General features: G+C 37.8%; 1 protein-coding gene across 6 annotated transcripts in view; it reads left to right on the top strand.

Moving 5' to 3' along the window:
• The window catches only part of PCLO (piccolo presynaptic cytomatrix protein), a 370,979-nt gene extending 355,626 nt beyond the window's left edge, over nt 1–15,353 (top strand). For all 6 annotated transcript variants that reach the window (XM_063323548.1, XM_063323547.1, XM_063323550.1 and 3 more), the window contains 3 exons: nt 5,783–5,917; nt 6,539–6,684; nt 10,249–15,353. In XM_063323548.1, coding sequence (XP_063179618.1) covers nt 5,783–5,917; nt 6,539–6,684; nt 10,249–10,389 — 422 coding nt within the window. In that variant the 3' untranslated portion in view covers nt 10,390–15,353. The remainder of the gene's footprint in view (nt 1–5,782; nt 5,918–6,538; nt 6,685–10,248) is intronic.
• The last annotated feature ends 229 nt before the right edge of the window (nt 15,354–15,582 follow it).

The following is a 15,582-nucleotide window of genomic DNA, read 5'->3' as shown; positions in this document are numbered from 1 at the left end:
GTCTCATTACACAATGTTAAACATAACTATAGCTATACTAAGTCCAGGTCAAACGGTAGTAAAATACGTCAAAGAAATGCCTGTATTCTGTCAATAAACACGGTACAGACCTCTCAGAGGTTCATTAATTTAATCTCTCATGGTATCAAAACAGATAAAGATGTAAGGAAATTAAATTAGTTCTAACAAAATAAATCTTTATTTCTGATCGTATGCTTATGATGATCATTACTTATCTCTTTGTCTTAGACTGAAAGATTATGGAAATTCTGAAGCTTGCTACTTATTCTTTCAGAATTATAAATGTAACAGATTCATAAGAAAAAATACTTTATGTTATACTCAAAAAATTCTTTCTGAGACAAGCTGAGAGACAGATATCTTTTACTTCAGTTTGCTTGTGGCACTCACGCAAAATACAAGTACCGAATACCAGAAGCCACTAGTGCAAAAATCTGTGGAGATTTCTTGTTCCCAAACTTTCCTCAAGAGAACATTTACAGAGTTGCTTCCTGTAGTCTTATAACTGCCATTCGCACTGTCACATAATTTCTGTCCTTGGTTGACTCCCTGATCTGGATTCTTTAATTTCCATACTGAATGATTTTAGTTTTCTGGGAATTCTTTTAGGACAGATAGATTTGCTCTTTCTGAGACAAAACTTAGGTTCTGGAGACAGTCTGCTTATCTGCCAACAGTATGGAGGACACGTTTGTTCCTCTGTGCTCTTTACTGACAGTCAGCGCTAGCATAGCTGGCCCTGCACCTCCAATGTTTTCCCTTGCCACCCCCCAGGGCGGCATCATGCTGTCTCTAAACCACCATCATCATGCTACAATAAGACAACTCTAATTTTCTCAGGCTTTTTGCACCAAAATATCCCCCAAAAAATTAACTTTTCGGTTCCTGCCACGAGGCAACAAGATGGGGGTTAGAAGACACAGGGCTGATGGCAAAGCAGTGTGGATGTGTCTGGTCGTCTTTAAAGGGGGCTTGTCTGCAGCAGTAGAGCACGCTGCTCTTCTGCACCAATATTGGGAAACCTGGGATTGCTCTCTGGGATGTGTGCTTTCAGAAAAGTGGAAGTAACACCAGACAAATAAACCCTGAAAAAACTATGCATTCTTCTTAAAAAGCAGCCATTTCTCTGAGCACACATAAAAGGAAAAATAGGAGGAGCAATCCTGCTAAAGCAAACCATGGCTCTATGTTCCTTCCTCTTCTACATACATGATGGATAAGGCAGCTAGTCCTATAGATTGTAGCCAAAAAAATATAGGAAAGTAAAGCTGGTTTTTTTGTTGTTGTTTTTTGTTTGGTTAGATTTTTTTGTTTATTTATTTTGTCCCGCTTATTTTTTCCGGCACCTCAGTTCTTTGGTTGAGTAGTAAGAGGATGATTTGGTCTATAAGAAATTAAGAAAAAAAAACCAAAACCACAACAAAAACCCCACCATCACAACCCAAAATTAACATTTCTGTGCTCTGTGGGCCAGCCTCACTGGAAGCTGCTCAGAAGGACATTTCTGTGATTTAAAATCCTTGACCATAAAGTATATGACTCTTGAAACTCCAAAAGAGCATTTCCTACCTATTTTGGAAACAATAATTCTGTTATAAACTTCATTTGGAAGGGAAAATACTGGGAAATGATTGTCAATATATATTTTTCCCCCCTATTTTATTTCTAATTCCACTGTTCTAATACCCCCAATCTTCTGGAACAGAAGGAGGCCATACTAGCTTGTACACAACCATGCAACAAAATGTCAGTTTATGCATTTTCTTAATTCTATTTTCTGGCCATCTGGCATCTATTCAACAAATTACTCTAGTAGATGCTCAACGGTTAGCAGCATTTAGGCATCTCATACTTAAATTTCCAAATTTAACGTACTCACACTTGGTCCATCTATGTGAGTAGACTTAGTCAATCTCAAAAGGCAATTCAAGACAAATGTGTAAATTAGCTCTGAAATTTCCATTTAGACAATTGATCAGAATGAAATTCCTACCATTGTTAAGTGAGATTTACCTGCTCATTTAAATGCATTGCTGAACTAGCCTTGATAACACAGACTAATGGGAGACAACTATTTACTGCTGTCTTGGGTAATTTTGTTTGACAGCACACATCTGATCAAAAAGGAATGGGAGCACAATCCATAGTTATCAGTCCCTGGAAATTAACAACAACAGTGCAGATGACACATCCTGTGATTTACAGAAGCAAACATTTAAGACTAATAGCAGAACTAATTAACCTTTCACAGCGCAGAGTGTGGCAGTTCTACAAGAGCAACAGCTTATGTTGCCATCACCGCAGCAAATATAAACCCCTTGACTTTTCAAATACCTTGCAGCAATTTAGCTAATTAACCATCACCTTTTAATTGTTAATGGATTTTCAAAAAATCTGGTCCCCCCAAAAGGTAGTGTATTGTCATGTAAAAAGCACTAATGTATTTGAACATAGCTATATATTTTTAAGAATTGATTAGCTACTGTTAATGTGTTCCTAAAGTGCATGTGATGCTGCTGTGCATGCCTGTGGTCCTCTTGTGGTACATCAGCAAGTTTGCATTTGATATATATGTAGCAGGTAAAATATCACACAAATTGATCTTAAATATTTCTTATCCCTTTCAATGTTTTGCTTTGTCATATGTTTGTAGAAAGCAATTTTATCTTTTTCCAGTCCTTTTTTCCTAGGCTAAATTAGGAAGTAATGTTTTTAGTACTTTACTATATGGTTCTTTGCCACACGTGGGATAAAGCTTTCTTGAGGTAAATGGTACTATTCAAAGTACAAATTATTTCCTAATGTCTTAGAAAGCCATGTTAGTACTTTCCTAGAAAGATATGCAACATCTCTTTCACTGTATTTACTTTTTCAGAGTTGCATGGTAGCATTTGTTTATCATCATTCCGTGACTAACAAAATACCCACAATCAGTTCCATTTACACACCACTTGGGATTGACGTTTTCTAAACTTACAGAAGAACGTAAAAGGTTGTGACTGCGCATTGTATTTTAAGCTTTTCCTACCAATGCAATCCTCAAGGTCGTTCAATCCCATGACACCGTGAATAACTTTACTTCTGACATATCAGTCAAAGAGCATTCACGTCCACCTCAGCTCACTGTGAACTCTCTCAACATCTCGCAAGCAGTTCATTATTAACACTTCCCCTTATCAGTGTATATCTTTTTCTAAATGTATTTCCATTTAAAAAATCCACTCCACAAACCATTGTACATTTGAGCTATTCTTACAGATCTGCCAAAGGAAAGATGTAGTGAACATATACAAGAAAGAGGGAAAAAAGTCAAACAATGGAAGAAATAGGAATCTCTTCTGGGTCTTCAAAATTCTGTTAGGTTTTGAAGTGGTGATTTATTTTAGTGTAATGTTTCATAAGGCTAGCGTTGAGGCTTTTTCACTGCATGCTGTGGGAGAAATGAAAATTAGTATGGAAGTACAAGAGAGCTATCATGCTTTGTGTGCTTGCAGCTGGAGATCGTTGTTTTCCCCATGAGGCTTAAATTGTGAAGCAGGATTGCTTGTCATAAAGAGTATCTGGGGATACAGAATAATCCACGGAAAATTTCCAGATGTTGAGAAGTGGTGCTGGAATGTTGAAACTCATTCTAATTTACTGGAAGCATTTCACCCTTTTTCTAGCTCACAGTGTCACAGGTAGCATCCAACCTACCTGTTCTCATTTTAGGTTGAATGCACATCTAATTAAAAAAGAAGGTACTAAGGCAATCAAGAAAGAGGAGGTCCTAACAACTGTTTCAAAACCTTAAAGGGCAGAGAGGAAATGAAGTAAAGTAAATAGTTTTATTTAAATATTTTCCAGAAAAGGCTGTGGTTAACTTAAGATTGCCTGGAACTAACGATAGGTGCTGCAAAGTCCATGTTGGGCTTTTATCATGGCCAAGCATTGGAGTCAGTGCAAGAACCAGTATTGATCAAAAAGCCAGTTTTATGTGACACCTTTCAGGTATATCATGTTTTCATTGGTGCTTTTGGTAGTTTATCCACAGAGAAGAAGAGGCATTAAAATTTTTCCTTGTATCTGTTTCCAGTCATTCAAAATCCACAGTTTAGCCAAGCTTAACCCACTAGGTGCTCAACACTTTCCAGAAAAATGTCATTATAACCATAGTTTAAAGCTCGTTGACACATGACGGAACAGATTAATGAATAACAACAGGGACGTTGTTGGCCTTTCCTTCTTTGATCCCAACTGTCAAAGATCTTTTCTGCTGCCATCACAAGATGAGGGCTCCATCCTCTTTGCACAAACATATTACAGAAAGCAAGATGCTATTATTGCATGTTCAAACCTATAGGAAGAAGTTTCTGATGATTAACCATGGTAAAAGAATCACTTGCCTCCTTACAGGTCCTCTCCCACCCTACCAACTATGGGTGAAATGCTGACCCAGTAGAATTTGCAAATTTGTTAATGACTGTAACTAAGTAAGATTCCAGCTTCGGTTTGTGAGGAAGGTTAAGGGACTGGGTTGTAACTGTGATTATTTGTTATTAAATTTTTATTCATAATTCCCAAAAGTATTTTAAGTAGAAAAAACAATAGAATCTATGATTGTGACACCACAGTTGGCATTTTAGCGGGGTTTATTCAAATTTGGTTATACATTTGTGATACATATAAGTAATCCCTAATGCCACTTTCTAACTTTCTACTTTTTAAGAGAGGAGATTCTACAGTTGTATCATAATTGTTTACTTTCTGCAGAATTGCTTTGCTCCTCACATCTTGGCACTAACTTCTAGAATTTCCTGGTAATGTGCTAAAGCTCCAGCCTGTTGGCACCAGAAACTAGGTAATAAAGACTCACAGAGGATTAATGTTTTGGATTTTTTTTTACTAATGTATAAAGAGAAGAGGAAGGTAAAAATATATTTTACAGTAGCAGGACAACAGATACAGAAGCACAACCCCTGTTACGACATGATGCTGTTATAGACAGATGTGAACTTAGGGCATAGGCTCTGCTTACACTACGACACTCGTTTAGAACGTGTAGCCCTGTTCTACTCTGCTGGTTTCAGTAGAGCCTTGTGGGAGGACAGGCAAGGGAAAGGTGAAACAGCTTTGCCTACATTTAATTCTGTGCCTTCTCTCCATCCCTGGACTGATTTAGAGAGAAATCCATACAGTGTAGGAATAACGGGCCTGTATTTCTGCCCACATAAGAAGGGAAATCACCTTTACTTTTAAAGGTCACAGTGAGTACTTCCCTTTAAATCGTGTGAATGATATTGCTCCATATACACAAAAAGGTGTAATGAAATGCTAATTTCACCAAAGTCTTAATTCATTGCCTTTCAGAATCTTACTTTTTAACGCTCTATTGAATGTTCTTCTTTTCTTTTTTCTTTCTTTTTTTTTTTTTTTTAGAATGAGATAACTTCAGAATCTTGTAGTAAAGGTTTCTGAAAAAGTGAATTCTAGTGACCATTACATGACTTGCAATGATTCCTCCTGAAATTTGTGTTCTTGGGAGCAAAGCTCCTCTGAAGCAAATACATTCTGAAGCATATAATCTAGTTACACAAGCGTACTACATGTATCTACTATTTGTTCTTTCCAGCAATCCTTATAAGTTGTCCTGAAAAAAAAAGAGATCAAAAAAATCCCAAACTAAAAGAATCATACTTGAAAACTCTACTTTTTTCCAAGTCAGAAAGATACATTCAGTTTCTTTTTACATTAATGAGGGTCGCTTTTTCTGCTTTTCCAGGTAAAACACAGGTTATGGGTGAAATCAAGATTGCATTAAAGAAGGAAATGAAGACAGATGGAGAACAGCTGATAGTAGAAATCCTTCAGTGCAGAAATATCACATACAAATTTAAATCTCCAGATCATCTACCAGGTATCACACAGAAACCAGCTTTATGATACTTTGAAAACATTAAGTAGGATGCATCTGAAGTCATTTAACATCACCACAAAAATGGGAAAGAAAACTGCTTCTTGATCAGAATGACATATTCTATAGGACTCTTTGTGAAGTGCTTTTTTTCTCCTATGAGCAACTTTAACGAAAGTAAAAATATTTTGTAGAAGCAAATTAACTCTCAGAAGTTAATCCTCCTCTTAATTTACTTTTGATTATTAAAAATTAATCCTTTTTTAACTCCAATAGAAATGATAACTCCCTAGGTTATTAAAGAACAATGATATCTAGTGAAAAATTTTATTTTGGTGAAAAAGCTTTTTAAAAATTAAAAATTCACATTAGTAATAATATTTTGATACATAGATAAAGACATCAAGGTATTTGTTCCTTTATTGACAGCATTGTAAACACAAAGTAATTCCCTTGGATTTAGTGGGGTGGTTTAATTTCTACACCGTATGAATGAGAACAGAATATGCCCCTATAAAGTACCATGCTCTGTTTCTTCACAACACTTCCCCTCTGTTGAAATCATTAGCCACAATGATTATTTAAAAGCTTCTGTATTTAACTCGTTGAACTGTTCTTCCCCAGACCTGTATGTGAAGCTGTACGTTGTCAATATCTCTACCCAAAAGAGAGTAATTAAGAAGAAAACCAGGGTATGCAGGCACGACCGAGAGCCTTCGTTCAATGAAACATTTAGATTTAGCTTGAGTCCTGCTGGGCATTCTCTTCAGGTAATTCTGCATTTTATTAAAACCTAATTTTGGATGTTGTCCATGCTGTGCTATGGGCATTTGAGATCAATCTTCTACCCCAGTTGTTTGCTGAAAAGAGAAAATTACAAAGGAAATAACACAACTACATAATAATGGAAATATCGGGCTGGAGGAGACTTTAAAAGATGATTTAATCCATCACCCCACAGTGAGGAAGGGCCTGAAGTTTTTAGGCTCGATCTGTTCTTAAAATCCCCTAGAGAAGGAAGTTATGCTTGCCTTCCAAAATTACTTCTCTATATATTTAGAAAGCTTAGTATAATATCTAACTTAAATATGCCATATTTTTAAATTAACTTATCCTTAAGTATCCCCACAAAGCTCAGAGGAAAACTGATCTGCTTTCTTTTTGTAAAAAAATTTGTATACTGAAAAGTTGTTATCGTATCTCTCTTCTCTATTCTTCCAGGCTAAGTAGACCAAATTTCTTTCATATGTCCTGCTACCTAAATGCCTATTCATTTTATCATTCTCTCAATTTCTTTAAAAGTCATAATCTCAGGCATTGCAGAATCACCGATTATGCCAAGTCAATTATTCTCTGTGTTCATTTGTAAAGGACATGACAGTATTTTCAGTCTGTGGCACATCAGATAATGTAGGGAACTGATTCAGGAATGGTCCCTCTCCTGTATTTTAGTTGCTTAGACAGATTGGGTCATTTGGTCAGATATGCTTTTTTAGACAGGTAGGATTCACTTTACCTGCTTTCATTTATTTTCACATGAGTAGATAATTAATATAAGCGAGAGGAGAGGAGAGGAGAGGAGAGGAGAGGAGAGGAGAGGAGAGGAGAGGAGAGGAGAGGAGAGGAGAAGGAAATGGTAAGGTAGAATCATCTGGTCAAGAGCATAGGGAATAAGAAAAAAAAAAAAAGAATTAGAAACTAAGACTAGCTGATTCAGAATAACAAGGCTGGAATTTAAAGCCTGGAGCAGGGAAGAAACAAGGCTGAGAGAGACAGACAGGCTAGAGAAGACAGATACTAGGGATCCAGCTGGGAGGAGTGGAGAGGAGGCTCAAGGACAGAAGTGGTGGAAAATTTCTGTTGGAAATTTTTTCTGTCCCAAAACTGTTGATGTGTCAGAACGAAAACATTCTGCTGAAAACATTTTGACAGGTTTCAGACAGGCACTTGCCTCAGCCCCTGGCAGCTTGCTTGCTTGCTTCCCTGATTTCCCTGTTCCTTGGCAACCCACCTGGGACCCTTCTGGAAAGCAATAAGCTCCTGGCTCCTTTGCCTTGTTCCCTAGCTGGGTCCTGTCTGACTGGCTTGCTGCAATTAGAAATACATAATGTCCTATGTGAGAATAATCAGAAAAACCCGGAAGAAGGTTTTTCACAGATGTTATGGTTTGGCTTGCCATCTTCTGGGCTGTGCATTTCTTTAGCAAATACTGAACCAAGTGACCTGGAAGCCACTGGTAGTGGAAGCAGGCTGCCTATTTTCCTCAAGGATGAGCTGTCTGATGAGTGAAGTAAAGCGGGGCTCCCTAATAGCTCAGTGCTTAAGGATCATTTGGTCTTCCTTCCTCAAAACGGTTGACCAATGGACATAGAATCATAGAACCATAGGGTTGGAAGGGCCCTCTGGAGATCCTCTAGTCCAACCCCCCGGCCAGAGCATGTTCACCTAGAGCAGGTTGCACAGCAACGCGTCCAGGTGGGTTTTGAATGTCTCCAGAGAAGGAGACTCCACCTCCTCCCTGGGCAGCCTGTGCCAGGGCTCTGCCACCCTCAAAGGAAAGAAGTTCCTCCTCATGTTTAGGTGGAACTTCATATGTTCGAGTTTGTGCCCATTACCTCTTGTCCTGTCCCTGGGCACCACTGAAAAGAGCCTGGCCCCATCCTCCTGACACCCACCCTTTAAGTATTTATAAGTGTTGATAAGTATTTATAAATGTTGATAAGATCCCCCCTCAGCTGTCTTTTTTCCAGACTAAAAAGACCCAAGTCCCTCAGCCTTTCTTCATAAAAGAGGTGTTTGAGTCCCCTAATTATCTTGGTAGCCCTTTTCTGTACCCTCTCCAGCAGTTCCCTGTCCTTCTTGAACAAGGGAGCCCAGAACTGGACACAAGTAGGTGTCTAAGCTGCCCGCGTACATACCTTACTTGCCAATTGATATCAAAATTGGACAGGGAACTAAGCAGCTCATCCAGGAAAATGATTGCAAATTTCTTCCCCCTCCTTTTCTTTTTTTATTTTAAATTTAATTTCTTAAATTATTGCAAATTTTGCATTTTTACTTTGTTTCCCAAATCAGAATGGAAAATTTTCAAAAATGTTTAAGTTCTTGATTACTGGAAAATCTAGTTTTGCAGTTCTGTTACGTGTCTACTGCTGTATTATCTCTTCCAGCATCTCGGTGGAGCAGAAAATCCTTGAGTCCTGCCATTCTTCTGTTAGAGTAGATCTGTGAAACCAAGCAACGAAATGTCCTATTTTCTCTCCTGCTGGTTCACATAGAGGGTGACAGCCTCCTACTGTTATCAGTTACATCCTTTGCTCATTGCCACAGGCCTGCTCGGTGACTGTGAATGTTATAAACCTGCTGCTAATCCTATCACGGAACTGTAATTTTTCATTAATTCTTTTTCTTTTTGAAAAGCCTTGGAAGTAGTTAAAAAAAAAAGAAAAAAGGGGAAAAAAAGCATTGATCTTGTTTATTCAGTTACTCAATAATTAAGAAATGCTAGAATTTATCTGGCTGTGTAACTATGACTCATCCCCTGAAGTATATACATTACCAACTGTATTTCTCCCAGAAACACATAGAATGAACCTATAGATCCACAGAATGAATCAAATCCTTCAGAGAAGGCTATTGCTTGCACGGCATGAACCTGCTTATCTGTAAAACGTGTTTCTGTATGATACATCAGGGAGAGTTTTGAACCCCCAGCCTGCAGAGCTCACGTAAGTGCCAGGGCTGTTCCCTGCCCTTCCCACCCTCGGTGGTGGGGCAAGCAAGAGCCGTTAAGACCAGATGCAATACTGCAGCTCTCAGCAGAGACATAACAGGAGTGAGATTTCAGACCAACTCTACATTTTAGCTTAGATGACTGCTTGCTGAGGTTAGAAATCAGAACTCTGGACTTTCTCACACATTAATCTGCCCTGAGTTATAGCCTATAGAGGGGCACCCTTTGACTTCCACGCACTTAAAAAGGGCTGGTACTTTGCCTGCATGAAGCTTTAGCCTGTAACTTAAAATTTGACCCTGTGTTTGTCTTTGGTAATCAGCAGGTGAAAAAATTGCTTACTAAAGTTCAAGATTGTCATCTTCTAGTTGCTACGTCCCATGACAATAAAACAGAAGAGGGGGGAGATTCAGTTTTCACAGGGCTTTCTTTCTATTAGGAAGATGACTTTATATAGAGGGTAATGGTCACCGTTCCTTTTCTCTTCTGTGTGTACCAAATCAGAGCTCAACATTTATGAACCTTTCGTGCTTGTTAGCAAATGTGGTATGTTAATATGCACACTGATAATTCTTTATTATTATTATTATTATTTTCCCAGATTCTGCTTGTCTCCAATGGAGGGAAGTTTATGAAAAAGACACTGATTGGGGAAGCTTATATCTGGCTTGACAAAGTGGATCTAAGGAAAAGAATAGTAAACTGGCACAAACTGTTGGTCAGCTCCACACAAACACACTGAGCAGAGCTGTCTGCTTCGGGCACAAAACCTGCAGAGTCTGCTAAAAACAGCATCACTCCAAGACTGTAGTTTGATATCATTGTGTTTAGCTAGTCTTTCAGAATACAACGTAGAAAAGAGCAGTCTCTGGGCTACATAGCACACTTAAATGAGGGCTAGTACACTTGTTTTGCTGCAAAAGACAGCAAAGTGAAAGAAAACCTGGGCCCGGAAGTTAAAGTGAGGGTGTTTGAAACGAAGACTGACACGAGGGCTCCGTGTTGTTGGACTCTTTGTGAATAGAGTAACTGTGAAGGAAATAACGAAGGCTGGAAGGCAGGTGTTAATGCAGAGTTCGGCTGCAGCTGGAGGTAGTCTGATGGAAAGAGCAGTCTGGTTTTCTGTGCAACCAGGAGGAGATCATTTTATGCAAAAGCACCTAGGGGGACTGACTTTCCAAATCTCACTTATCAGAAGTGCAAAACTTGTTCCTCTGCACCTTAGGATCTCTGATAATTTGCTGTAGTGAGATTTTGCCACTTGACACAAACTGCAAGGCGTTTGCAAGAGTGGTAATGTTATTTTACATTACTTTTTTCCTTCTTTCTTTTTTTCCTTCAGAAACTATTCTGTGGAGAATCAGATCTGATTGTTTCATTTGTTTCTGTGTGTTGACAATGGATATAAACCACTGTCCTAGAATGTAATGGATAAAACTATACTAATGGTCTATAATTTGGGATGTGGTTTTTAAGGGAAAGGGCAGGATGTAAACTGCACTACATCAGGAAGAAAAAATGCTGTTTCGATGTCAGTGACACTGTACTTCACCCTTCCCTTTGAATCAGCAGTTTTAAAAAAAGTTTGAAGAAACTTAGACACTGGGACTAACACAGTTATTTCATCTAGTCCTTCCATTTTTCAGCAACCGGTCTTATTCTGAAACTGTACAGAGACGATATATTGTGGGCTATATTGTGGGCACTTCTGAGCAGTCGACCCACCGTGCTAACACCAACCCACTCGGTGCAGGGCTCTGTACCAACACCACTGACGCACTTGAAATAGAAGGGGAGGGGATCGCAGGGCAGTTACTGCCTGGATGCTGTTGCGTTAGAGAAAATTAAGAATAACCTCTTGCTGTCTCAGGTGAATGAATATAATCCACTCAACAGCGTGGCTTCTCAGTTAGGAAAGTAAATAGCAAGGTAACATTTAAGACTGTGTCAGCACTTCCACGCTTAAAGTCCCACTTTCAGGGGCTTGAAACCGAGCAGTTAGCTCGCTTTAGGAAGAAATCACTGCCTGGGATGGTTTAGGCTGGTTGTTGCATTTTCCCTTGTACCGTTTTTGAAGAAGGGAACGCTTTTTCTCCCATTCCTAAAAGTATAGCAGTTTCTTTAAAAAGCAAGAATCAATATGGTACTAACTCACTCCCCTGTTATTCAGAAGTCGTTCAATATTTCACAGCTTCATTAAAAAGTAGTTTCCCTCAGAATATTACCTCATGACCCTTGCATATTTGAACAGAAAATGACCAAACTTCTGCACTTCAGACATTTATTTTTCTTGCCCAATAAGGACTTTTCACAAATTAGTTAATGAATGTCTTCTTATGTTTTCTGAATATACGTAGTGCACTTCATAGAATCATAGAACTTCCACAGGTTGTGCAAGTCCAACTGAAAATATTCTTCTGGAAAAAAAAAAAGGAAAAATAAGGCTCAGCTTGCTTAGAAGCTGGACTGACCATGAAAAAGCTACACCATTTGATCTGGTGACACTTCCCGCATACAGTTTTTGATTTATCTTTGTCAACTTAAAATAACAGCGTGGAAAAGGAGTATAAGAAGAAACACACAAAAGATATTAATGACATAAACACCAAGGAAACTCCTGTTAAGCTGTTGATAACCTGCTGGTAGCCTGCTTAACTTGCAAGCAGAGCAATCTTACCAAAATCTTATTAGCTATCTTAAAAACACAACATCACTGGCAGTGGAAGTAGGATGTGTGCTTTAATGTTGAATTTTATGCTTTCACCAGTATATGTATGCCCTACCTCTCACATATTTTAAAAAACAGTCCTCTGGAGTTATTGTAAACATCCTATATGTTTTGATGTTGTGTATGTTTTTATAAGAAGATAAATACTTCAAAGAAAAAATCCCCAATCGAACCAAAAAGTCCTGTGTGGATATATTTGACATGTGTGTTGCTCTTTTGGTGGGTTATTTTGCATTCCTGGTGGATATAGTGTGTTCTTCCTTTGAAAAAAGACCAAAAAAAAAAAAAAAGAAAAAAAAAAGATCCAGTTTCAATTACTGTGTGAAGTACAAGCCATGAGGTGTGCAATTTTGTGCAAACTGCTGGTAATTTTGTTCTTGCTAAGATATATTACAAAGACAGCAAGTCACGCTGGTAGTTGCTATGGAGATTTCCAGCAGGAACGAGCACTATCTGGCTGCCTTACTGGGAAGCCTGTAATCATCACTCTTAATTGAGAAAGTGGACAGGTGTGCTTCGCTCTCACACACATACAAATGCGGCCAATATTTTTATAAAATCGTTGTGCTGGGTGGTGTAGCTACCGCTGCATGGAACAGCTGCCTTTGCGGGGTAGTCAGTTGTTGGCAACTTGTTTAATTCAAGCATCTTTGATTCTCTGAACAACACACAAATCGCTTCTGCACATTGAAATGGCAGTTTCGGACTCCCATCATGAAATGGAAAGAGCAGAGTTTGTCAGGAATGCGGCCCTGCCTTGGCCAGCTGCAGCAAGGACAGGGCTCCTTTGTGTCACCCAGGATGGGCTAGTGACAGACCTGGGCCCACGTGCTCTCTCTTTTCCAAGGCAGCATCATTCAGAGGTCAGAGGATGCTTCCAATGTGTGCCAAGTTCCTTATTTTGACCAAATTTCTAGGTTGTACTGGAATCACTCTATGCAACACAGATTCATGGTTGAATGCATTTTTTTTTCTTTTTTTTTTTTCTTGTTTTATGAATGAAGCCAGGAAAAACTCTCTTGTGACAACGTTTTTTAAAAAATAATCAAACAAGGACTATTAGTATTTTTTTACTTTTTTGTATATATATCAGTATATTTTTTTCAATTTTTCCTCATTATTTTTTTGTTTCTTTTATCTGGCCAAAAGTGCTTAGATGTGGCAACAGCTTTTATCATTTCTGAGTGATTGATTATTAATGAGTTCACACATTTCTACCATTGCTTTGAAGACGCATATTGCAGGGAGGCAGTAGCAGAGGCATTTTAACATTTTTTGTTCATAAATGTGCTGAGTCAACAGAGATTGAAGCTGCTTCTTTGTTCAAGGCCTTGTGTAGTGGAAACAAGCTGAAAATGAGCAAAAGCACAGTGTGTGTGTTTACAAATGACAGGGATTTCTAATGTTATTATTATTGTTGTTACGCATACAATGAGCAGCAAACAGCCACTTTGTTTTCCAGGTTGAAACTAGACATGAGAGTTTCTATGATGAATGTTGAGCTAGTTCTTTACCATTACACTTTAAAGGGATAGTATCCAGCGGTAATGAGTGCTGCTTCTTTATTATTACCCATGTTTTTACATTACATGAATCCTGTCTGAAAGAAACAAAAACCCAATCCAAACCAGTTGAAGTCATTAACGACAAATCTCTTGACTTAAACTGGCTTTAAATCAAGACCTAGGAAATATTTGAGTTATTTTTCTGGATGCTGAGTGTTCGCATGGTTAGGCTGTGGGATATGGTAGCTGGTAACCAGCTGATATTGATTCTTAGTTTGAGGATCATGATGAAGAAAAAGAAGACATCTATTATATTGTAAGCTAGTGTGTGCCCAATAGAGATTATTTAATTAGGATTTAGTTTCATGAAGATATCATAAAGATGTTAATAGTATTTTTTTAAATTATTATTTGAATCATAACTGACACTATTTTTAAGTACTTTATTTTCATTGCTACAATACTGAATGTCCCAGATTCCATTATTTGAGTATATATCCAGATATGTACATACCTATGTGAATAACAGAGAAAATTTGCATTTGTGTGAGTGTAACTTATAAAGGTAATGACACAGAGAGGAAATTTAGTGTAAGTATCCACCTACATTATATTTAAACCCTAGTCCTACATGCCTTGTGAATTTTCAGTACACCTGGCACGTGGGATCAGTTGCTCTTTATGAATACATGTTGCCTTTAGAAGGAAAACAGAAGGAAAAAGTGAAACCGGATACTCTCTCTTTAAATCATAAGAAGCATTTTAATGTTTTCTATATGTTCCGTTTTATTATTTTGAAAAGATTAATAAGCAAATATATGAGCTCAAAAGTTATAGTATATATAGATATCCATAACTCAAAATAGATGATTTGAGCGAAAGCAGTTTTCTTAATTTGTTACCCTGTAAATAAGTATACATTTTTGTAAAACAGACTGAGTTTAAATTATTAACTCCATCTGACATCCAAGCATGTGAATGTGTTCTTATTTGATTGTATCTTATAGATGTTCAGTGACGTGCTCAGGTGCTCAACAATGGCTGACTAGCGTGTGTGCTGTCATGCTACAGACAACGTGTACAGCATACCCAATGTTTAAAAAAATCCAAAAACACCAAAAAAAATCACAAAAAAAACCACAAAAAAAAGATTAGTCCTTGGAGAAATGTAATGTTTCCACAGTGAATGTTGCATGCATAGATGGTGGTTTGTTGATATTCATTTTGGTTTGAATTTCTTTTAATTTTCATTTTGCTTCCAGATTCATCAAGAAAAAAAATACAGACTTGTTCTAAAAGTTGTAAAAACTGAAACAAAAGCAGTATGAGAATTGTATATAAATGCTTGTAAATCTGTCTCAGTTTTCATTTTATGTATAAACCCATGTCATGGTTTTGTGATTGTATACAGGATGTATCTTGAGAACTTATGCAAATTGTGCTGTATAAAGGCTGTTATCCCAGTCTGACAAATAAATATTTAAAATATCTGGTTTGGTTTCTTTTCCCTAACTAGCATGAAAATGTATTTTGCTGGTTCGAATTTCCCATTTGTTGACCACAGTGTTTTTATTGTAATACTGTGTGCATTGCCTGTATTCGTCGGTCCTATGTCAGCATTAGCTCGCCTCCCAGGGTATCGCTAATGTCCCGTGTTTCCTTTTGAAATAAGGAATGGTTAGTTCATCAAAACCTTTCTTCA

This window comes from Chroicocephalus ridibundus, chromosome 1 (assembly GCF_963924245.1).
Source record: "Chroicocephalus ridibundus chromosome 1, bChrRid1.1, whole genome shotgun sequence".
NCBI lineage: Eukaryota > Metazoa > Chordata > Aves > Charadriiformes > Laridae > Chroicocephalus > Chroicocephalus ridibundus.
The sequence above is the reverse complement of the archived record's forward strand: the minus strand, read 5'-3'. Positions and strand labels throughout refer to the sequence as shown.